General features: G+C 37.9%; 3 protein-coding genes and 1 long non-coding RNA gene across 5 annotated transcripts in view; 2 read left to right on the top strand and 2 right to left on the bottom strand.

Annotated features, from left to right (window-relative positions):
* The window catches only part of aff4 (AF4/FMR2 family, member 4), a 77,296-nt gene extending 69,902 nt beyond the window's left edge, over positions 1 to 7,394 (bottom strand). The window contains exon 1 of one of the 2 annotated variants that reach the window (XM_061962544.2): positions 6,880 to 7,394. The gene's annotated coding sequence lies outside the window, so the exon portion shown is untranslated. The remainder of the gene's footprint in view (positions 1 to 6,879) is intronic. The other variant, XM_061962545.2, reaches the window with a different exon arrangement.
* LOC133607684 (uncharacterized) overlaps positions 1 to 9,098 on the top strand; it is a 45,810-nt gene extending 36,712 nt beyond the window's left edge. The window contains exon 2 of the long non-coding RNA XR_009815435.1: positions 8,438 to 9,098. This is a non-coding gene — a long non-coding RNA (uncharacterized lncRNA). The remainder of the gene's footprint in view (positions 1 to 8,437) is intronic.
* Positions 8,117 to 17,364, bottom strand: zcchc10 (zinc finger, CCHC domain containing 10). The gene is made up of 4 exons (XM_061962547.1): positions 17,225 to 17,364; positions 13,609 to 13,770; positions 13,462 to 13,500; positions 8,117 to 8,640 (listed from the first exon to the last, which is right to left on the bottom strand). The coding sequence occupies exons 1-4, from the start codon at positions 17,263 to 17,265 to the stop codon at positions 8,409 to 8,411; spliced, it is 474 nt and encodes a 157-aa protein (XP_061818531.1). The 5' UTR covers positions 17,266 to 17,364; the 3' UTR covers positions 8,117 to 8,408.
* Positions 17,365 to 19,449: 2,085 nt separating this feature from the next.
* The window catches only part of hspa4a (heat shock protein 4a), a 30,766-nt gene continuing 25,307 nt past the window's right edge, over positions 19,450 to 24,908 (top strand). The window contains exons 1-4 of the mRNA XM_061962550.1: positions 19,450 to 19,590; positions 19,681 to 19,841; positions 22,947 to 23,004; positions 23,101 to 23,241. Of these exons, the coding sequence (XP_061818534.1) occupies positions 19,735 to 19,841; positions 22,947 to 23,004; positions 23,101 to 23,241 (306 nt within the window). The 5' untranslated portion in view covers positions 19,450 to 19,590; positions 19,681 to 19,734. The remainder of the gene's footprint in view (positions 19,591 to 19,680; positions 19,842 to 22,946; positions 23,005 to 23,100; positions 23,242 to 24,908) is intronic.

The following is a 24,908-nucleotide window of genomic DNA, read 5'->3' as shown; positions in this document are numbered from 1 at the left end:
TGAGAAAAGCTCTGTCATTCGAGAGGAATTAAGAGTAAAGTCACTGCTTCTTCACAGGTGGTTTGGGCATCTGGTCAGGATGCCCCCCGGACGCCTCCCTGGGTAGGTATTTAAGGCACGTCCGACCGGGAAGAAGCCACGGGGAAGACCGTGGGTCTCACAATCATCTATCTCTAAGGAAGAACCCAGACCCCTGAGGGAGGAATGGCAATAACTGTGGCCGTTATGTAATTCCTGCTAACTTATTTAAATACAAAAATACTTCTGACCACTAAGTTACTGCTAAAACATGAACTTTTATTTACAGCAAGTGATAAAAATGCCATTGTTCTTAGCATCAACGCAAACACGAGTCTGAGTGTCTGCAACGCGTCGACTAGCGGTGAGTAGAAGGAAAGGCAAGGGGAAGTTACAAATCCTTTTACACGTTCAAATCGATGTACTTGTCGTGCACGGCAGAAGTGTTGCAAAAGTCTTGTGTAAAGAGACAGCCAATAAAGGGTTCCTGCTTCACACATCCACATCTAAATACGAACACACACTTTTTTTTACAGACACGCCGATCAAAATGCAAACAAATAATAATACGGACAGAGATATTTTTACAGACAAAACATGCACACACAGATCTGATTCCACACACAGATTGATACAGACACACACTTATGTGAATAGGATTACACACGCACAGATTGAGATACGCGTTTGCAAATATTTGTGCTACAATAATACTTTCATACAGAATGCAATGTGTTTACATGTCACACTTTCAAGCTCTATCGCTCTTCTCACAAACAGCGCTTGCTGCGGTGGGCCTCTACCCCCTCTTAGAGCCCTCTGGGGAAGTTCGGTTTGGTTTGTGATATTTTTAACAAAAAGAAGCAACAAAAGAAAAGGTTTTAGTATTTCTAAACATCTGTTTTGCTTTAAATGCTTTTTTTTTTTACTGATTTCATGTTCAATGAAATAGCATGTGCCGTGAACAACTATGCAAATTACAAAATGACACCATTCCCTAATAGCACAAATAAAATGGCAGTTCTGTGTGGAAAAACTGAAAAATGTTTTCAATGCAAAGACCACTAGCCTTGCAAACATTCCCTCTGGTCGCAGTGATGTGCAAGCTACTTGGAAAATGTAGTAAGCTAAGCTATTAGTTACTCTCGATAGAGATGTGCGGATCCATACTGAAATATCGATATCGCCGATACCAGATCTTTGTGCTCTTATTTAGTCGATTCTCAAATCAAAATATCGATACTTTTAATACTTTAGTTAACTAAGATCATATCAACAGGAACAAAGTGTAAAGTAACTAAATCATTGAGATCTTGTCTAAATGAAACGCGATTGGTGGGAACTACTATTTCTTCCGCACAAGTGAGTACGGTAAGTAATGTGCAAGCAAGAAAATGACTAGCAATTAAAATGAGTCACTCAATATTAAATAACAACAAGTGTATGGATCATTTTACTGTAGACAATTTAAAGACACTACATACAAATTTAAATATAAATAAAATAACGCATTCATTGCAAAAAAAATGCTATAATTTGTTTTGTCCTGTGATTTTATATAATTTGAAGATGAATCCCCAAACAGCAACATTAAGTTGAAATACACTACTTTTTACATTTTACCAGTCACATTGGAATCATTTGCAAAAAGTATCGGATTGGTATCGCCGTTGGAGTGCTAATCAGGCATATTTGGTCAGTGCATGACTGCAAGCTAATCAATGCTGACATGCTATTTAGGCTAGCTGTATGTACATATTGCATCATTATGCCTCATTTGTAGGTATATTTAAGCTCATTTAATACCCTTTACTTATGTCCTCTTTGTATATAATTTAATTTTGCATGTCTCATGACACATTATCTGTATGTAATATCGGCTGCATTTTTGATAGTTTTTTGTGTGCAATGTTGTTCCAGACGACAGCAAACGTTACCCAGCTTGCCAAAGATTGTAATAAATCTATTAAAAGAAGACAGCCTGCCGTTTCCTTTAACTTGGACACACACATCTACCTTTGGCTATTAAAAGCCAGTAATTTCCAGGAGTTATCTCACCTTCTGAGTAGTCTCGGATTTACTAACGGTCTCTAATGTTGTAAAAATGTGTAGAATAAATATTACATTTCAACATTTCTGTCAACGAAGATTTGCTTCAGCCTGCAACACAGTCATTTTGATAGTAGGCTAATATAGCTAATATAGACACTTACATCATGTGTTGCCTTCATTATAACACTTATATACGGCTTTTTCTTTTTTGAGGCTCCAGACAGATTTGTTTTTTTGTATTTTTGGTCCAATATGGCTCTTTCAACGTTTTGGGTTGCCGACCCCTGGGTTAGTACATTTGGCTTAGCATTAGCATAGAGTGCTTACTTTCTTTTTACACTTATACTTAAACTCAAAACAGTGTATCATCAAAGTTCTCAAAGGCTTTAATAAATAGTGGTTAACTAATTTTTATAGTTGCATGACAGCGGAAAATCCTATGTATTTATATTTTATGACGCAGTGGTAAACTTTTTTCCCCCCTCTTGCGTGACAGGTTAAATGCTGGCAACAGCTGGATGCTGGAATGTACCAATTCGATTTTTCTTATGTCCTATGGGGAAAAACGTAACTCACTGGCATTCTTAAAGTAATACACACCTAGCTATCATTAAAAAGTTCATGACCAGAGACACCCAAACCCCTCCCAAACACGCACACACACACAGGCAACTGTCAACCAAGATAAACAATTTGGCTTTCCTGCTCTTGCTTAGATCAGTGTTTTTCAACCACAATGAGATACAGTCTGATGTGCCATGGGAGATTGTCATTTCACCTGTTTGGGTTAAAAATATTTTTTGCAAACCAGTAATTATAATCTGCAAATAATGTGCCGTTGTTGAGTTTCGGTGCTGTCTAGAGCTCGGCAGAGTAACAATGTTATTATCTTCCATATCAGTAGGTGGAAACCGGTAGCTAATTGCTTTGTAGATGTCGGGAACAGGTGTGAGACGACGATGGGTTGTCGTGATCACAATATGCAGGCAACAGCGGGAGGCAGCGTGCAGGTAAAAATGTATCTAAAGCTTAAACCAAAAATAAACAAACGGCGAGTGCCGCAAAGAAAAGGCATTGAAGCTTAGGGAAGGCTATGCAGAACAAAACTAAAACTGAACTGGCTACAAAGTAAACAAAATCAGAATGCTGGACGACAGCAAAGACTTTTACAGCGCGTGGAGCAGAGACGGCGACCACAAAGTACATCCGTACATGACACGACAATCAACAATGTCCACACAAGAAAAAGATAGCAACAACTTAAATGTTCTTGATTGCTAAAACAAAGCAGGTGCGGGGAATAGCGCTCAAAGGAAGACATGAAACTGCAACAGGAAAATACCAACAAAACAGGAAAAGCCACCAAAATAGGAGCGCTAGACAAGAGAGGGAAAACAGCAAAAAACTCAAAATAAGTCACGGCGTGATGTGACAGGTCGTGACAGTAAACCTACTTTGAGACAAGAGCTATAGTGATGCATGGTTGGTTATGGTTTAAATTCATATCCAACAATTGCGACAACGACTTTTTATTGTCAACCGAGTTTCATTTTTTAATGATTTCTGCTGGTGGTGTGCGTCCGGATTTTTTCAAAGAAAAAAATGCGCCTTGGCTCAAAAAAGGTTGAAAAACACACTGGCTTAGATAATAAAGAATATCGTTCTGAGCTGAGGATGTTGTTGTGGCTTGTGCAGCCCTTTGAGACACTTGTGATTAAGGGCTGTATAAATGCACGTTGATGCATGATCTCCCCGTGCCTGCGTGGGTTCCCTCCGGGTACTCCGGCTTCCTCCCACTTCCAAAGACATGCACCTGGGCATAGGTTGATTGGCAACACTAAATTGGCCCTAGAGTGTGAATGTTGTCTGTCTATCTGTGTTGGCCCTGCGATAAGGTGGCGACTTGTCCAGGGTGTACACCGCCTTCCGCCCGATTGTAGCTGAGATAGGCTCCAGCGCCCCCCGTGACCCCGAAAGGGATAAGCGGTAGAAAATGGATGGATGGATGATTGATGATTAGAGATGTCCGATAATGGCTTTTTTGCCGATATCTGATATTGTCCAACTCTTAATTACCGATTCCGATATCAACCGATACCGATATATACAGTCGTGGAATTATCACATTATTATGCCTAATTTTGTTGTGATGCCCCGCTGGATGCATTAAACAATGTAACTTTACCATGAATTGATTAATGTGGACCCTGACTTAAACAAGTTGAAAAACTTATTCGGGTGTTACCATTTAGTGCTCGATTGTACGGAATATGTACTGTACTGTGCAATCTACTAATACAAGCTTCAATCAGTCAATCAAAAACAAAATAAGAGAACAACTTCAACTCCAGTTATGGAAAAAAATGCCAACATGGCACTGCCATATTTATTATTGAAGTCACAAAGTGCATTATTTTTTTTAACATGCCTCAAAACAGCAGCTTGGAATTTGGGACATGCTCTCTCTGAGATAATCCTAATACCCACTACAACTATGGGAAAAACTTTACTTTGACTTTCACAATGTGCATTATTTTTTTTTAAACATGCCTCAAAACAACAGCTACAAAAACAATGAAGGCACACAGCTTCAGCCCAGAGTATACTAGAGCATACTGGCCAACCTTGAGACCTCCGAATTCGGGAGATGGGGTGGGGGTGGGGGGGGGGGGGTTGATGTAGGGGGTGGGGTTTGGTGGTAGCGGGGGGTGTATATTGTAGCGTTCCGGAAGAGTTAGTGCTGCAAGAGGTTCTGGGTATTTGTTCTGTTGTGTTTATGTTGTGTTACGGTGCGGATGTTCTCCCGAAATGTGTTTGTCATTCTTGTTTGGTGTGGGTTCACAGTGTGGCGCATATTTGTAACAGTGTCAAAGTTGTTTATACGGCCACCCTCCGTGTGACCTGTATGGCTGTTGATCAAGTATGCTTTGCATTCACTTACGTGTGTGTAAAAGCCGCATATATTATGTGACTGGGCCGGCACGCTGTTTGTATGGAGGAAAAGCGGACGTGACGACAGGTTGTAGAGCAGTGTTTTTCAACCTTTTTTTGAGGCAAGGCACATTTTTCGCATTGAAAAAATCCGGAGGCACGCCACCAGCAGAAATCATAAACTCGGTTGACAGTAAAGAGTCGTTGTCGCAATTGTTGGACATGACTTTAAACGATAACCAAGCATGCATCACTATAGCTCTTGTCTCAAAGTAGGTGTACTGTCACCACCTGTCACATCACGCCCTGACTTATTTTGAGTTTTTTTGCAGTTTTTCTGTGTTTAGTGTTTTAGTTCTTGTCTTGCGCTCCTATTTTGGTGGCTTTTTCTCTTTTTTTAGTATTTTCCTGTAGCAGTTTCATGTCTTCCTTTGAGCGATATTTCCTGCATCCACTTTGTTTTAGCAATCAAGAATATTTGTTGTTTTCATCCTCCTTTGTGGGGACATTGTTGATTGTCATGTCATGTTTGGATGTACATTGTGGACGCCATCTTTGCTCCACAGTAAGTCTTTGCTGTCGTCCAGCATTCTGTTTTTGTTTACTTTGTAGCCAGTTCAGTTTTAGTTTTGTTCTGCATAGCCTTCCGTAAGCTTCAATGACTTTTCTTAGGGGCACTCACTTTTTGTTTATTTTTGGTTTAAGCATAAGACACCTTTTTACCTGCACGCTGCCTCCCGCTGTTTCCGACATTTACAAAGCAATTAGCTACCGGCTGTCACCTATTGATTAGGAAGAGTATGACACGGTTACTCTGCCGAGCTCTAGACAGCACCGACACTCAACAACAACACATCATTTGCAGACTATAATTACTGGTTTGCAAAAAATATTTTTAACCCAAGTAGGTGAAATTAGATAATCTCCCACGGCACACCAGACTGTATCTCACGGCACACTAGTGTGCCACGGCACAGTGGTTGAAAAACAGTGTTGTAGAGGACGCTTAAGGCAGTGCCTTTAAGGCAGGTGTTGTCCAGGTGGAAATCGGGAATAATGGTTTCCCCGCGAGATTTTCGGGAGGGGCACTGAAATTCGGGAGTCTCCCGGGAAAATCGGGAGGTTGAAACTGATCATTTCTGATACTACATTTTAAAGCATTTATCGGACGATATTATCGGACATCTCTATTGATGATTGATTCTTGGAATTGATCAGTGTCAATAAAACTTGTCAGTGTGTTCACAACACTTTTAGTAGACTTTCGGCCCTTCGCCCTACAAAAGGTTTCCTGGAACCGATACATCAGCTGTGTTGTTGCGAGTGACTTTTATGTTTTAGTTACTTAATATTAGTCCAGTAAATCGGATTTATCAAAAAAACAGCAGCTGGCAAAACATTTGCAGAAACATTTGGGGTAGTTTAACAAAAATACTGCAAATAAGTGTAAAGTCATTGCAATGTAATCCCTTATAAGATGATACACTATATTATGTTGATCATGACATATTACACAACATTAGTTAGCAAACATTGCAGACAATGTTGCCTCACTCGGGAAGGGAAAGGAAGGCAGCCACAGAAGCTAACATTAAACAATTATGATTGTTCGTAAAAAAGCATGTATTTGACTGTTGCAAATGTTTTATATAGATGTAAGACTGTTATCGAGATGATAATGCGCTACCTACATACCTGCTTCCTGGCTTTAGCATTATGCTAGCAGCCTCCAGGGGCGAAGCTAAAGGGCTAGCAAGCTCGCAAAACAATTTAACATTCCCGCAGACACTTTTATTAACACTCGCTGCTAATGTCCCACAGCCATTGCGGGTGATTAAACGGCAGATAACACATTTTTGTAACATCCGGCATCCTTACCTCTTGTCTTCTTTTTAGGCCCAAACCATTCTAGCTATTGGAAAGCTCTTTTCTTTGTCTTTTCCACTTCCAATTACACGCAAAATGGACCCACAAAAAAAAACAGCCCTAACAGCTAAAACGCTGACGCCGAACAGACGGTGCCCATCTTTCCCTAAATGAGCCTTGACATATTGAGGGGGAAGCGAGTTAAAATCATTTTGGGATGTTGGTTCATGTTGTTATTCCAGGAAAGAAGTGCCTCATAAGGTAAAAAGGCTGCTAGCTAAGTTCAGTAGTCAGCAGGTACAAACAGACAGGAATGGATGCATGGACTACAGGGATCTTGCGTTGCGTTCAAAACCATCGGATATTATAGTACTTACAAAAAAAAACCCACGTGAACACGAGTTATTGTAAACGGGAAAGTGCATATATACAACTTAAAAAAAACATCCAACTGGTTACTTTAACTAAATCATTTGATCATTTTGACGAGTCCGAGGAAGAGGACTTAGAGCGCGCTGCATACGAGGCTGCAGCAGTCAATTAATAATGTTGATAGTTCCTATTTTAAAATGCAACTTAGCCGTGACGCGTATATTGCTCAAGAATGACGTTCCTAGCTCAGTATACATTATGTCATCCTTACGACTTAAAAACATTTTTTTTCTAGAAGTGACACCTACTGTAATTTTTCTCTAAACCCATTGTTGAGGATTCTTCGATTTGAGGCGTTGCCATCGCGTTGAACAACTTTTGCTTCGTACTTTGTGAAGTAAGGTCAGCGTGCCTGTTATTTCAAGTTATATATGTCCCAATGATTTGGGTTTTTTATTGCACAATTATGGTAGTTTGTACCCGAAAACGGCGGAACTTCCTTCTTTCGCTTCATGCAGATTAAGCAACACGGATTTACGGGATTTTAGCTCCTCTAGCGGTAGCATAAAAAGTGCATTCATTTCTGTCGGCTCTTAAAATATAATAGTGATTACAATATTTAAACATGTGAATGAAGTTATCAAATTTCGCATAAATCAACCAAAATATTAAATATATTCTTCAAATATATCATGGCACCTATTTTTAAATCGACGTTATTTCACTACTGCTTTATTAGGAATAAGAAATTATGGATAATCCAGCATTTTATCTTTCAAACAGTATCTGCCTAAAACGTTACATGTACTGAAAGTCAATCATTTAGAGTTCAAACCAATTATATTCACTATATTAGCGATAAAACAAGTCAGTGAACTTTGATTCAGTGTCCTTTATTAACTTGCATATTAACATATTTTCCACAGAAAGGTGTCGAGCTTGTTAAAATATACTTTAGTCCAGACATAATAGCACAGTACACTCCTCAAACAGCTGCCCTGCACAGGACCAAAACATTTAGGAAAACTCTGTCCAAAAGTCTTTTTTTTTTTTTTTATCCTAACAAAACTGTACAAGCTTCTCGTTAGATCTCACAAAATGCAGGAATGTTAAGTGCGAAAATATAAAATCGGGGAAAAACAATAACACAGCACATTTGTATTACTAATTCATTTCTTCTTTTTCTTCTTCTTTGGAGGTCCCTGATCTGAATCGCTTCCGGAGTCTGAGCTGTCCGGGGACGAGGAGGATGAAGAGGACGAAGAGGAGGACGAGGAGCTGTCGTCGTCGTCACTGTCGCTGCTGACGTCGTCGGAAGAGGAGCTGGAGGAGTCGCTGCTGTCTGATGAGTCATTAGAAGAGCTGTCCGAATCGCTGCTGCTCTCGCCGGCGTCTTTCGCCCTGAGTGTCAAAACAAAAGAAGGTTTAAAAAACAAGGTACTACTGGAATTACAAGCTGGGAGGAGGTTACAGACACTTGTGCACAAGAAATAATACAATATGAATTAAACATGGTATATAAATAAAGTGGATTGGATTGTTTACAGCTTCACTAAAATTGACCGAACAGTGTACTGTAGTGATGCCTTCAGTAGGAATGGAAGTAAATTCCACTAACATAAGCGATAGAAAATGGATGTGCAGCTGTGGTGAATTCCAAGCCCAAGAGTATTAAAAGCCGGGCTTGTGCTCCTAACGTAGCTATCACGCTGTTATACAATCCCTGGGGAAATGATGGAATCCCCAGACTTGGAGAATGTTTATCCCGTTTAATTTTGTAGGAAAAAAAAAGCAGATAAACATGACACGAAACTACAGTCATTTCAAATTGAATCTTTCTGTCTTAAAAAAAACACAAAGAAATCAAGAAAATAATTAGTGGTAGTCAGTAACAATTTAATTTTTAGATCAAGCAGATGGGAAAAAATATAGCATATTATTTAAGTGGAGTGTTTTTTTTAAGAACGTTACATGTATGAACATGGAGCAGTTTACGAAGAAAAGATATGAAGACGAGACCGTATAAAGTTCACCAAAAAGAGGCAGTTTTTCATGATCCTTTTCTTTGAGTCTTCTCTTGATTATTGTTTGATTATATCATTAGTCTTAGGTTTCTCTTATTTATGTTGGGATTTTTATTGCAATTATCAATAATATTACTTGGAAGCAGGCAAATCATTGAATTGTTGTTTTTTTTTTTCTTTTTTAAGCGTAGGGGTGCGACTTGGTAAGTTTAGACATCCTCTCAATCCTTTGTGAACATACAAATAGCAAACACGCTTGGCTAATTGGTTGCTGTTTTTTTGTGTATTTACTATGTTCCATGTTAATTACTGTCCATGTTTAAAATACAAATAAAGAAAAAATAAAGAAAAATGTGTTGTTCTGTTTGTTACCTTTAGCTCTTTAAAAAATAAATTAAAAAAAATGCTTTAACAAACTAGTGTCTCTGATCATTTCCCAATAATATTGTAAATCCTACATCCTTTTTTAATGTACAAATAGTCATGGTTACATTACAAACATGCTTGGCGAGAAAGGGCGTTGTTACATGTTTGTGCCTGCATGTCAGCGTGTTAGTGACTTCTCCAGAAAATTCTGGTTTATCAGGGAGGTTGTACTGTATTTTTACATGTTTGGCAAATTTCCCTCTTCAATTTGGTATTAAATCAATGTGCAGACTTAAATCATTGCAATCGCTGATCACTAGTGAAAACAGCTGTGTAAATGTTATCAGTACGCACGCACACTCCATATGAGACAGTATACAGAGTTGGAATAAAATTTAGAGAGAAAAAAAGTTTTTGTCTTAAAATTGTAACTCTTAAGTTACCTTAACTTCTTTTATACTGTTTTGAAGTTAGTCTAGTGATGTATGCATTTAATTTACACAATTTTTTTTTTTGGGGGGGGGTGATTTAAAAGATGATAAAAACGCAGCTAAAAGCAGTCACCGTTGTAGCCTTCAAAGCCCTCAAAGACTACTTCAAAACCCTCCTGTTTTGAAGTTAGTCTAGTGATGTATCCATTTAAATTACACACATTTTTTTAGGGGGGTGGGGGGATTTAAAAGATGATTAAAACACAGCTAATGCGAATCACTGTTGTAGCCTTCAAAACCCTCCGTTTTGTATACACACTGCAAGTAACATACATACGTGCATATATAACACACACACACACACACACACACACACACACACGGAAAAAATCAATTCGAATTCGAATCGCGATTCTTATGTGCGATTCAGAATAGATTATCATTTTTTTTTAAATCAATATTTTTTTAATTAAAATTTTTTTTTTTTTTTTAATTAATCCAACAAAACAATACACCGCAATACCATAACAATGCAATCCAATTCCAAAACCAAACCTGACCCAGCAACACTCAGAACTGCAATAAACAGAGCAATTGAGAGGACACACAAACACGACACAAAACAAACCAAAAGTAGTGGAACAAAAATGAATATTCTCAACCACAGTATCAATATTAGTTACAATTTCTACATAGTGGTGATTAAAAATCCCTCATTGACATTATCATTAGATATTTTAAAAAACAAAAAAACAATAGTGTCACAGTGGCTTACACTTGCATCGCATCTCATAAGCTTGACAACACACTGTGTCCAATATTTTCACAAAGATAAAATAAGTCATATTTTTGGTTCATTTAATAGTTAAAACAAATTTACATTATTGCAATCAGTTGATAAAACATTGTCCTTTACAATTATAAAAGCTTTTTACAAAAATGTACTACTCTGCTTGCATGTCAGCAGACTGGTGTAGATCCTGCTGAAATCCTATGTATTGAATGAATAGAGAATCGTTTTTGAATCGAGAATCGCGTTGAATCGAAAAAAATAGATTTTGAATCGAATTGTGACCCCAAGAATCGATATTGAATCGAATCGCAGCCCTAATATATACACATATGTGGTAACAAACACGTTCGTAACAATATGTACAATATTTACCGTATTTTGGTCATTTTAAGCATTACTGGAACTTATTTCCTCAGATCATTTATTTGTATTCCCAATTCCCATAGCAACACACTTCCGGCAACAAATGTGTGTTCCTACTTCCGGAAACAAATGTGACTGTTCCAGTCATGGCAGACTTGGTAAAAGATAACAGACAAATGAGGACTCACAACCTAACCTTTTTGAAGCTGGATATACAGAGGATGAACAACTGGTTATAGTAAAGAGTGTGAAACTTTGGAGCAGACAGAAGCCGAGAGAGAGAGGTTGGCGTGATTCGACGTTGCAAATGTGGAACTTGGAGTCAAGCGATAGCATACCTAAAATAAACCAGAAAAAAACGCCCCCGGCCAGCTGGACCAAACAGACAACTGTCCATCGATTAAGTCACTATAATATTGATCAGGATACATGCAGCACATCATGCTTGTTATGACAACTGTAGTACATACACTGTCGAGATAGCTGTGTACAAACAAAACATGTAATACTTTACAGATACTGTAATATGATTGTTCGTGTTTTTCACTCAGTACAGATTGATGTCTTATCGCTTTGTGTTGCGAATTACAAACTCAAAAAGCCATTCAGCTGTTGACGCCGCAGCGAACTTACGGCTAATACTGTAGCATGCCGTCACAAGGTGATGTGTTACTACGCTACCAAAACAGTTCTTCAGAGTTTGCTCTTACAAATACAATGTCATTACAGCTCAGTTAATGTACAGGTTATGGAACGTAAATGAAGTATTGCTGGCAGTTCTTCGATGCATTTTCAAAGAGGCAGAATGGATTGATCCCATTAGCTGCATTGCTAGCCACCTAGAATGAGCCAAGTTAGAATAAATAAATAAATGATAAATGGGTTGTACTTGTATAGCGCTTTTCTACCTTCAAGGTACTCAAAGCGCTTTGACACTACTTCCACATTTACCCATTCACACACACATTCACACACTGATGGAGGGAGCTGCCATGCAAGGCGCTAACCAGCACCCATCAGGAGCAAGGGTGAAAGTGTCTTGCTCAGGACACAACGGACATGACGAGGTTGGCACTAGGTGGGGATTGAACCAGGGACCCTCGGGTTGCGCACGGCCACTCTTCCACTGAATACAAAATTTTTTTTTTGTTTCTCATAAGGCAAAAAAAAAAAATCCCTTCCCCTTGAAATGCTGTATCTAATTACATTAAACATGTCATAAAAAAATCCAAATAAAGTCAGAAAGTTTGGACATTCGTGGTATTGTTTCTTCAAGTGCAAAATAATAATACATATGAAAGCTATTCTTCTGTGAGTCTTATTTTGTCTTTTATTATTTATTTAAAACATTTTTTTTTTGTTTAGTTTAGTTCAGTTAAGTTTTATCATGGAGGCAGCGCGGGTGCAAATGACAGTTCAGCTTGTTGTTGTTTTGGCTTTGTTACTAAAAAGAAAGCTGATCCATCACCTTGTTTCGTCTGACGCATTGTACTCTATACCATCCATCCATCCATCCATCTATTTTCTACCGCTTAATCCCTTCGGAGTCGCGGGGGCGCTGTAGCCTATCTCAGCTACAATCGGGCGGAAGGCAGGGTACACCCTGGACAAGTCGCCACGTCATCACAGGGCCAACACAGATAGACAGACAACATTCACACACTAGGGCCAATTCTCTATACCAATTTATAATATTTTCAAAGTGTACAAACCTTTACTAAAATATGGACTTTTATTGATGCTGGTACACATTATTCTTGTGTACATTGTTTCTTATGGAGAAATCTGCTTCATTGTACAAAACTTTCTCTTTACAAACAATGTTCAAGAACCAATGAAGTCTATAAACCAAAGTTCCACTGTACTGTAATATAAATAATTGGTGAAATGTACAGAGTGTACTCACTTTTGTGAGACCCAGTATTACCCCGACCAAACAATGTACATTCAACTCATTGTGTTATCACTTTTTCTCAGATATTGGCTGGTGGTGTTTATTTACTCAAGTGCACAGAGTACCGGGCAGTTATTTAAGATAAGGGATTTGTTTTTCTAACTAGAAATGCAATGTGACCTTACAATAGCAGCTACTGTTTGTTTTTACTTCTTATTTTGCAGTTTAATTAGAGAAGAACTACTGTATTATTGTCCTCCTGCACAATCACATTAGTGTTGGTGCACTGCATCACACTAATAAGTGTTCAATAGTTTGTGCCTCTCATTGACATCAATAAGGATAACTTACTTCTTAGTTTTCTTGTCATTGGAGCTTTGTTGTCCCGGTCTGTAAATGGGTAGAAAAAATAATTAGCATAGCAGCTCGCAATAAAGTGACATTGACTGTGTGATAATTAAGGCAGTCTTCTGCGACAAATAATAGAATTTGACGTACCCTGTGATGCTCCTGGGTTGACTTTCAATTTCCTTCAGCTTCTTTTTCATTTCTACCGTCCTTGATGGTCTGTGAACATATTTCCGCTTCCCAGTGCACTCGTATGTCCAGTGACCCTTCTCCAAACACTTTTGACAACGAACATGATCCTTGTTTGCCTCGCTAAAAAAGGAATTATAAGAAAAAAACATCAATTGAAAAGTCACTTATATGGACCCTACTGCATTTAGGTGGCAACTGGTTGCATCAGCTCTGCGCTTTTTATTGTATTTTATGTCCTTTTTGTTCTTTAATGTTTTTACCTTATATTTGTGGACTTTTTGTATCTGCACCTCAAGCACATAATTCCCTCATTGTCTATCTTGTCCCATCTGAAATTGTTGTCCATTTTTTTTAGTTATTTTGGGTGGAACAAAGATTAATATCAAATTGCCAATAAGTACAATATATACACCTGCGCTAGGGGAAGCTATAGCCTCGTCAGATATCTGTTCAGCCCCAGTTGAGCCCACCACGCCCCGGCATTTTAGGCCCCTTATTATTATTATGCAAAACCAACTTTTTTTTAACCTTTTGGCAGGGTTGTACACTGAGCTTTTTCACTTGTAGCACCGGTGCTACTAAATGAAAAAAAAAACATTTGTAGCACAGAACATTTTTTGTAGCACAGAAAACATTTTTGTAGCAATTTGAAATGTCTTAAATATCACAATTTCATTATTGACACTCAAACAACGTACACATGAGTCCTCATCAGGGGCGCCACTAGGGATTTTGGGCCCCATGAAAAGAATCTTTACAGGGCCCCCAACACAGTGTCATTATTTTTTCTGTATTATAATTTCATCATCATTAGGGGCCTCTCTGGGCCCCCCTCCATCATTCCTTTACCCCCGGTCCTCATACATATAGACACAATGCCATCATAAATCCTACTGTAATGCTCAATTAAACACAGAACATCCCTAAACTGTATATGGCTCAAAACTCATATCCTGATATAGTTAGGTCCATAAACTAACCCATACATGGAAATATCCGTTGATGTAACGAAATATCTCCACCATGCCTTGATTAAAATTTTCAGAACTGATGGGGATCCCAAATACACAAAAACAGGTACCAACAAGTAAGAAAAGTAGGTTTTGTGTAATAGGATCCCATTTTAAGAGGTGTTGTGAGATAACTAAAAAGAAAAAGCCTTGTAGATAATAAGAAAAGTGAAATATAATCTCCGGTCTGATCATATTTTGATGGATTTCTTTTAGGAGCAAAATGTAATGAAAGGGTAGAAATCCCTATTTGCACATGTGTGAAAGGTTTTGTGTCCCCCTCACGTCACACGGTCTATTTTTAGTCGCATTTACGAGTACATTTGTCGCACCGTACAGCCCTGTATTGGTACCTGCTGTTGTGTATCTGGGATCTGCATAGGTCCCTAAATTTTAAATCAAACCGTGGCGGCATGGCGGAGGCATTTATAAAACAATCTTGCCTTCCTTTAGACTTTCTACAAAAGGAGGTGTGTTCATCTTTACTGGGCCTATCACCGGGCTGAGTCCATCTATCTGTGGCCAACCAATCACACAACTAGTTCCATCTTTCAAAATGCTATCAAAAGCCAAGCTCCCTCTTTTGGCTGCCCAATCACAGCACGAATATGATCTTTTTTATCCCGCCCCTACGCAGTTCGGCCACCGTGTTCAATGGAGAAGACTGATCTACAAAATTTGCAGACAGCATACCCCTTCCCCTTTGAGCTGTCCTGGATGAACTGAAATTATTATTTTCAATCATTTTGGAACTTGCGAGCGTACTTCTTCTTACTCGTCATCGCCATGTCTCTTCTTCGTTCTTCTGCTTCGTCTCTGTTATGTTTTTGGACATTACTACTTGCCGTAGTTTTGAAGCAATGCATGATGGGAATCCGGATGTTGTGTGGCCCCGGGAGATTTTCGGGAGGGGCACTGAAATTCGGGAGTCTCCCGGGAGAATCGGCAAGCTCTCTCCCGGTTGCAGTTAGTCCAGGACGCGGCAACACGACTTTTAACAGGGCCAGGAGACGCCAGCATATAATCCCAATTCTTCAGAGTTTGCACTGGCTCCCTGATCATCTTAGAATTGATTTTAAAACCTTGCCGTTTGTTTTTAAAGCTTTACATGGACTGGCACCTCAATATATCTCGGACCGCATCCAAATTTACAATCCTGCGCGCGCTCTGAGGTCCGAGAGCCAGCTCCAGCTCGTGGTGCCCAAGACCAGACTTAAATCCAGGGGAGACAGGGCCTTCTCTGTGGTCGGCCCTAAGCTCTGGAACACTCTGCCCCTCCATGTTCGAACTGCTCCCACAGTGGAGTGTTTTAAGTCTCGTCTTAAGACCCACTTTTATTCTTTGGCTTTTAACACTACGTGAGTTGTGTGGTCCTCTGTGTTTTTAAAATTTTGATTACTATTTACTGTTTTAATTGGTTTTACCCTTTAAAATCATTTTTAATTATATTTATTTTATATTGTTTTGTTTTGTATGTATTTATTTTTTGTTTTTATTCAGTCATTGGTGGAGCTAAGGATAATATTTTAATATTGTTTTTAATATTGTTGTGCAGCACTTTGGAAACATTTTGTTGTTTAAATGTGTTGTATAAATAAAGTGGATTGGATTGCAAGTACGGTGCCGCGGCACAGCGGTTGAAAAACACTGCATTAGACACCAGCGGTTTGCACTTTGTAGCCCAACGTTAATACTTTACATTTATTAAGATATGTTGTGACCTGAAACAATATTGCCAATACATTGTTGTCTGCTTTCATTAATTATGCACATGGAATAAATACACTTGTCGCATTTTGGATGTATTGCTTTGTTATTAGTTGCTGTTCCGGTCACCTTTGCAGGTGAAACATTGTGGACATCGTCCCCTTAGTCCCGGGAGAGAAAAAATCCTGCATCCGTCCCTGTTTATAATAGGATATATTATTGTGTGAATGTTGTCTGTCTATCTGTGTTGGCCCTGCGATGAGGTAGCGACTTGTCCAGGGTGTACCCCGCCTTCCGCCCGAATGCAGCTGAGATAGGCTCCAGCGCCCCCCGCGACCCCAAAAGGGAATAAGCGGTAGAAAATGGATGGATGGATGTTGTCTGTCTATCTGTGTTGGCCCTGCGATGAGGTGGCGACTTGTCCAGGGTGTACTCCGCCTTCCGCCCGAATGCAGCTGAGATAGGCTCCAGCACCCCCCGCGACCCCCAAAAAAGGGACAAGCGGTAGGAAATGGATGGATGGCTATTATTTGCCTTGAATATTGCCGGTTTGGAACATTTACTTTGTTTGAATACATGTCGTTATCGAGCTCCAAAAAAGCACAACAATAACAACACAATCTGTATTTTGGGGTGTATACTATTACTAATAAGCAAACATACGAGGAAATGTGTTGTTTTTTTGTTTAAATTAGCAACTTATATATCGGAGCAAACAGCGGTGTAGCGTTTGCGCTCTCCCGGTAGCGATCGTAAATAACTCGGCGAAAACACATTAAGCGCATACAAATGTCGACAAAAAACGTCAAACTGAGTTAAAACAAAACCGGCGTTTTAGACTTTTGTATAATACTCACGCTTGCCGCCTGGCTATTATTCTGTGCATGGGAGTCGCCATGTTGGAGTCGACTTTTTCTTCTTCGCGGGGAAAAGGAAGACTCGGCAATTTATTTTGAACCGCTCAGTGCCTTTGGCGCCTCCTCTGACTAAAATATCTTTTTAGCGTAGCCTGTATTTATCAGTAGAATTGTAGAATTGTCTCACATCAACTTATATATATATCAATATGATATTAATACATATGCATGTATTAATAAATATACAAATACAAATGTGATGTACAAGTAAATAATTTGTATAAATAAACACGTATTTGTAAATATATTTTTGAGATTTGAAAATATATAGAAATAAAATGTATACATATAATAATGTGACATACAAATAAATCAATAATTTGTATAAATACGTGTATTTGTAAATATATTTTTGAGATTTGAATATAAATATGCTTGATTTTGTATTTGTATTTGTATTGAATTTGCATATGTGGATCACTTTTTTGCTTTTGTGTCGATGAGACATTCCTACCACAAACCAGATGCACAAATAAATGTGATTTACACACTCCCCTGAGCAACCAGCAGAGAGCTCTTTTATCACGTCTCCATATGCAAATATGTAGCGTTCTTGTCTTTTTCTTACGTAGCTTGTACATTGTATTCAAAAGTGTACACATATGTATTGATGTTTTGTGAAAGTGTTGCTTTGTCACGTTTATTTTTTTATGTTAATGATTGGATTTTTTTTAATTGTAGGTACACGTTAAAATAAAATCAAGTAAAAATGTTAATTTATTATTTTTATTTTTCTATTTTTATTTTTTTCAATTTTATAAACCTTTATTTATAATATGCAACATTATCATACAATCAAGAAATAACAATAATCAAAACAAGTACAGAAACAGTTCAAAAACAGTACAAAACAGCGCCAGGGGGTTGTAGACTCAATGAAGTAACTAAAATAGAATGCAATATATATATATATATATATATATATATATAACAAAATGTCATAGGCTCACACAAGTTCCGTAAATAATCCAAATTTGGAACACAGCATTTCATTTCATTTCATTTTTATTTATCTCCTTCATTGATGTGCATCTTTGATCGATAGACAATTATACCTCAATTATTCAATTATACATTTACACACCAATGCCTGAGAAGGAGCAGTATTAAGAAAAATCTTATATTTTCAAGTAAAAATGTTAATTTTATTTTTTTTGAATTTTATAAACCTTTATTTATAATATGCAACATTATCATACAATCAAGAGATAATAATAATCAAAACAAGTACAGAAACAGTTCAAAAACAGTACAAAACAGCGCCAGGGCATTGTAGACTCAATGAAGTAACTAAAATAGAATGCAATATATATATATATATATATATATATATATATATATATATATATATATATATATATATATATATATATATATATATATATATATATATATATATATATATATATATATATACATATATATATATATATATATATATATATATAATATGTATATATATACATATACATATATATATATATATATATATATATATATATATATATATATATATATATATATATATATATATATATATATATATATATATCAATCATCAGGAGATCTCCTGATGATTGAGGGAACCCCTCATGAAACAGGCCTGTAGAGATGAAGTAGTCTTGTGATTTTTTTCCCACACATACATATATTGCGCTCTACCACGGTATCGAGCACTATTTTTTGGATAATCTTATTAAGACATATATATATGTAACAAAATGTCATAGGCTCACACAAGTTCCGTAAATAATCCAAATTTGGAACACAGCATTTCATTTCATTTCACTTTTATTTATCTCCTTCATTGATGTGCATCTTTGATCGATAGACAATTATACCTCAATTATTCAATTATACATTTACACACCAATGCCTGAGAAGGAGCAGGATGAAGAAAAATCTTATATTTTCCTGCCCCCTTCAACATAATACGTAGTCTTACTTAATGGATATCATATAAACCAACAATTACATCCAAATATAATGAAAACAAAAAAAAAAAAACACACACAAAAAAACACAATAAGTGCAAAACTTCATGAAGTATAAACCGAACAAAACAAAAAAAAGTAATATACATCACAACACAGCATCATAATTTTTACAGCTTTTTTAAATCAAGTAAAAATGTATGCCCATTGAAATGTTCTAGAAACGTAGTCAAGGAGTAGACACGCCTACTATAGAAAGGCCCAGAATGTAGCAGAAAGGACCGAGCTCTCGCGATACGTGCCGACGAGAAGTCAAGCAGACCACATTGAGGCTGCATCCAGCAAGGCACAGATCGGAGGCACCGGTCAACGGTGAGGATTATGACCACAAGTAACCAGAGTCCAATTTAACGTAACCTTATATTAACTTTCCTCCACTTTTCCATTCGTCTGTAACTGCAGCGCGTTTGCAAAGCCCAAGTGTGCATAAGTTAGCCGGACGATAGGGCTTGGAAGATGTCTGTGGTGGGATTTGACTTGGGCTTTCAAAGCTGCTATGTCGCCGTAGCCCGAGCAGGTGGGATTGAGACGGTTGCCAACGACTTCAGCGACAGAAGCACGCCGTAAGTACACTTTTATTGTGTTATATATCATTATATATGTCGCACAGGAAGTGCCTTTTTGTTTAAAGCAAGTCCTCGTTGCTGTCAGTGTGCACGTGAATCCGGCGACTTGCTGCTGTTAGCTAAACTTGTTCTTGTAACGTTTCGTGCAATTTACCCAGCTTTTATAATAAAAAATAACAATGGTTCTTTTCTTTTTTTTTTCCTGTGAACGTGGAACTATCTAGAATGTGGCCACAACTTCATAGCAAACGTAGAGGACACCTTAAATAGCTTGTTAGCTGGGAGATCATCGTTTTTATTAACTGTACAACACGGTCGCGGGCGGTGCTTTGGGCTCCATTTTTTCATATTAGTAACGGCCCGATTGGCTTAAGCACCGGCGAACGGTGTGCCTTGACAACCAAACAATGCGCTTCTCGCTGGGCTCCCAAGATGACGTCAGCAGGAATATTCTAGAAATTGTAACTAACGTACTGCAAATGTAATATTTTTCCATAGATTATTTTAAAATTGAATTTGGTGGGTATGTTACATGATTTATCAAGTATGTTTGGTATAAAAGGAAGCATATTGTAAAAAAAATTTAACAGGTTAAAACAGAGGTCGGGAACCTTTTTGGCTGAGAGAGCCATGAAAGCCAAATATTTAAAAATGTATTTCCATGAGAGCCATGTAATATTTTTTAACACTGAATACTACGGAGCCCCTAAAGGGACATGGGGGAATTTTTTTTTTTTTAGATATTTTAAATTTTTTTTTTAGAGAAACATTTGCGTGTGCACGAGATGTTTTCCCGTGAGCACAAGAAACATATTAACCTGACTCTCGCCAGATCCTTGTAGTTCGCTGAGCTCCACACAAGGATCTGGGCTCGAGGGCATTGCAAACTCTTTCAAGATAGCAAAAAATAATGAACCAATCAGGATCGTCGGGCGGGATTTCATAGATGTGACGTAGCGCCGAAGCGACTGTTTGATTTAAACAACGATGGCGGCACGCATCGAGCAGTCGTGTGCTGACATTGACAAGGTTTCTCATTGTCCCATTGGGATGAATTTTTCCTTGCCTTGATGTGGGATCTGAGCCGAGGATGTCGTTGTGGCTTGTGCAGCCCTTTGAGACACTTGTGATTTAGGGCTATATAAGTAAACATTGATTGATGGATGCTGTATATTTTCTTTGCACAAACGACATCGATCGTCTACTGACATCGCTGCGTTGTTTCAGTAAAAGTTCTCTAACTTTTCGCTCTGTCGTTATCCAATATGTCGGATGTTCTGTTTTGGATTTCCCAGTGTCGCTCTCATCAGCGTCACAGGTTAATTTGGATGTGAGTGGTTGAAGTAGCACGTCATTCAAGATAATGGACAAGTGGTTTATCCAATCATATACAATTATTTTTTTTACAAGGCTTGCCTTCTGAAATACATCTCCTATTGAGAAGTCCCAGATCCTTGTGTGGAGCTCAGCGAACTACAAGGATCTGGCGAGAGTCAGGTTAGAAAGATATATGGGGAAAATATTTTTTTAGATATGTTTCTTGTGCTCACGGGAAAACATCTTGAGCGCACGAGAAACCTTTGCGTCAGCACGAGATACATATCTCAAAATTTTTTGCCCCCCCATGTCCCTTTAGGGCCTCCGTAGAATACAACCAAATGCGTGCATTTTTAAGTAAGACCAACATTTGTAGAGTATAATAAGACTCGTATTCCTTTCAATAACATTGTTATTCTGAAGCTAATCAATAATAAATAAAATACTTTTTGCCATTAATGCGACTTGTTGAACAGGTGCGGTAGAAAACGGATGGATGGTTTAAAATGCATGAGAATGTTTTATATTTTGAACGTTATTTTCAACACTGTGATTACCAGCGGAATTATTCATTACTTATCGTGTTAAGCAATGTCGGCTAACATTTATCTGAGAGCCAGATGCAGTCATCAAAAGAGCCACAGGTTCCCTATCCCTGGGTTAAAATAAAGTTAGATGTTTTAATAATGAACGCAGGCATGTCAGCATGTATGTTTAAGGGTTATTGATATAATCAAATTACTATGACATATACTAAGGCATTAAACAAATAGCTGCTATAGTAAACATAAAATAATCGTAATTATACTGTAATTTTATTTATAGCGCTTTTCCAAAACTCAAAAGACGCTTTACTCTGTAAAAAACAAATTGCACAGGAATCAAAACAAATGCATTGTATTACATTTTTATGCCGACACTGCTTACCTATCTCCCATGTTTAGGTTGTTCATTAACAAAACAAATGTACCAAAAATGTGATATGGGCAATTAGAAAAAAGAATATTAATATATACATATGTTTTCCAAATCATGCCAAAATTAATTAGAAAATCAATTATATTGCTCACTCCACTTGATTTCCTGAGAGACTTTTGCCGCACTAATATCTTATTTGGTATTTATGCTCACAATTTATTGATCATTCTATCATCATTAAATAAAAAAATGTCAATTACTGTAAGGATAACATGAATTCATCATCTGAATCAGGAGTTATTCCCCCATACCGTAGTGAAAATTAACAAAGAAATGTGCAAAAATGTGTAATGTTATTTGAACAAAAAGTACTTGTTCGTTTTTGTTTATATTTTCTCTTTATTTACTTGAATACTGGCAAATTTGTTTGAAAATAATTATATGAAGTCTTTTTTTCTGCTCATAAAAGGAGGGGAAAAAACACTCACAAAAGAAAAACAGATTTGGACCAGCACCTGTCGACCCGATTTCCTGAGTGACTCGCCGCGCTGACCGCTCTTTGACATCTCACGCAACACTTGTGTTTGACATGTGTGGTTGTCTGTGATGACAAGCGTGTTTAGACCGCAGTCCGGCGGGACACAAGTGCACTCATCAGCACCACTTTGTCCACCATGTTTGCGACTTGTGATGAATGACTGTGGACAGTGTTACAAAGTGTGTATTAACGTCAAACATTATTAGTCTATGATATGAATGGAAGAGCAATTAGTAAAGTGGGCTTTGGCGCGTGTCATATGCACATCAGTCAAACTGAAACGGTTAGAAAAGATTATCGTTGAGCATTTGATTTTTATGCTTTCACAGGTCATTTGTCTCATTTGGACCCCGGAATCGATCCATAGGAGCTGCTGCAAAGACCCAGGTGCCTCAGTCAAATGCATCGGACAGTACATAGAGTTTAATTGCCAAGGAGTGTGACGGTGTTTAACAGTGTTTGTTCGTCACCCCTTGCGTCCAGGTGGTGACCAACTGCAAGAACACGGTGCAGGGCTTCAAGCGATTCCATGGCCGCACCTTTTCCGATCCCTATGTTCAGTCAGCTAAGAAGAACCTGGTGTATGATCTCAAGCAAATGCCGTCTGGATCCACCGGTATTAAGGTGAGACAAGCCTTTTTAGTCATTTACACAGTAAAGAAAACAACCATAATAATCCTTGTCATGTACGGTAGTAACTCAATTTACGATCTTAATTGGTTGTGTGACTGTGCTCTTTTTAGTCTCTCTATTTAATCCATGCTTGCGCACCCCAAAGCAGCCCAAACATAACATGCCTATTAAAAAGAAAAACAAAGTTTTAGATAAAGTGTATAAAAACAATACAATATAATGTACTACTAACAGCTACTGTAGTTTATTAAATTATGTAATCATAATGCACAGCATTTACCTTGGAGAGTTGACTTCTGCGGCATCTTCTTCCAGCTGCTTCTCTGTTGAATACACCATCAGCAGCTTATCCATCTTTTCATGGATAAATGGCCACCATTTAGACATTATCGAACATCCTTGGCTGGTGTTGGACTGGACTCCTCGTGCTTCAGTATGTGTGTGTGTGTGTGTATGTATGTATATATGTGTATATATATATATATATATATATATATATATATATACACAGTATATATATATATATATATCTTTATTGTGCATTTTCGGCCGGTGCGACGTATACTCCGGGGCGACTTATAGTCCGAAAAATACGGTGTGTGTATGTACATATATATATATATATATATATATATATATATACCGTATTTTTATATATATATATATATATATATATATATATACACCGTATTTTTCGGACTATAAGTTGTCCCGGAGTATACGTCGCACCGGCCGAAAATGCACAATAAAGAAGGAAAAAAACATATACGTCGCACTGGAGTATATCGCATTTTTTGGGGAAATTTATTTGATAAAATCCAACACCAACAATAGACATTTGAAAGGCAATTTAAAATAAATAAAGAATAGTGAACAACAGGCTGAATAAGTGTACGCGCTGAATAAGTGTACGCCATATGACGCACAAATAACCAACTGAGAACGTGCCTGGTATATTAACGCAACACATCATGGCAAGAGTCATTCAAATAACTATAACATATAGAACATGCTATACGTTTACCAAACAATCTGTCACCCCCGATCGCTAAATCCGATGAAATTTCCTCCCCGGTGTCGCCTCTGGTATGTCCTTTCTTTCTGCTGCTCGATTACCGTTCTCTGCTGCATATTTCACTACGTCCAGCTTGTAATCTGCAGTATATGTATAGATTCCTAATGAAGCCTTAGCTTGACGCTCTACTTTCTCCTGCTCCCGCTTGCTGCAGCAACAACAAACAAAACTCCAGACGCTCCTCTTCGTTTTGTATCGTTTACTTGTGAACTCAATCATTCAAAAACGTAAAACAATAACGACATGGGAACAAATGAATGGCAAAATGAAGCTAGTTTGTTACAGTAAAAAAGAGTGCGTGCGTGCGTGCGTGCGTGCGTGCGTGCGTGCGTGTGTGTTAGTATATATTAGGGATGTCCCGATCCAGGTTTTTGCACTTCCGATCCGATACCGATATAGTTTTTGCACTTCCGATCCGATACCGATACTGGCCTATCCGAGCATGTATTAAAGTTTAAAGTTATTTAGCCTACTTAGTTGTCAGAATCATGTTGAAAAGGGTTTTAGTACTCTTGATAACAACTAGCCAGCTGAATTAGGGGAGTTTGAATAATACACAATGGTTGGTAACAAGAAACTGACC

Source organism: Nerophis lumbriciformis, linkage group LG09, assembly GCF_033978685.3.
Source record: "Nerophis lumbriciformis linkage group LG09, RoL_Nlum_v2.1, whole genome shotgun sequence".
NCBI classification, from domain to species: domain Eukaryota; kingdom Metazoa; phylum Chordata; class Actinopteri; order Syngnathiformes; family Syngnathidae; genus Nerophis; species Nerophis lumbriciformis.
Note: the sequence above shows the minus strand (reverse complement) of the source record. Positions and strands in the feature narration are given on the sequence as shown.

Coding starts and splice junctions, on each gene's coding strand:
- zcchc10 (XM_061962547.1), bottom strand. CDS start 17,265: ATGGCGACTCCCATGCACAGAATAATAGCCAGGCGGCAAGC. Junction 13,501..13,608: donor CAACCCAGGAGCATCACAGG/GTACGTCAAATT, acceptor ACCCATTTACAG/ACCGGGACAACAAAGCTCCA. Junction 8,641..13,461: donor AATGACAAGAAAACTAAGAA/GTAAGTTATCCT, acceptor TTTGACACTCAG/GGCGAAAGACGCCGGCGAGA.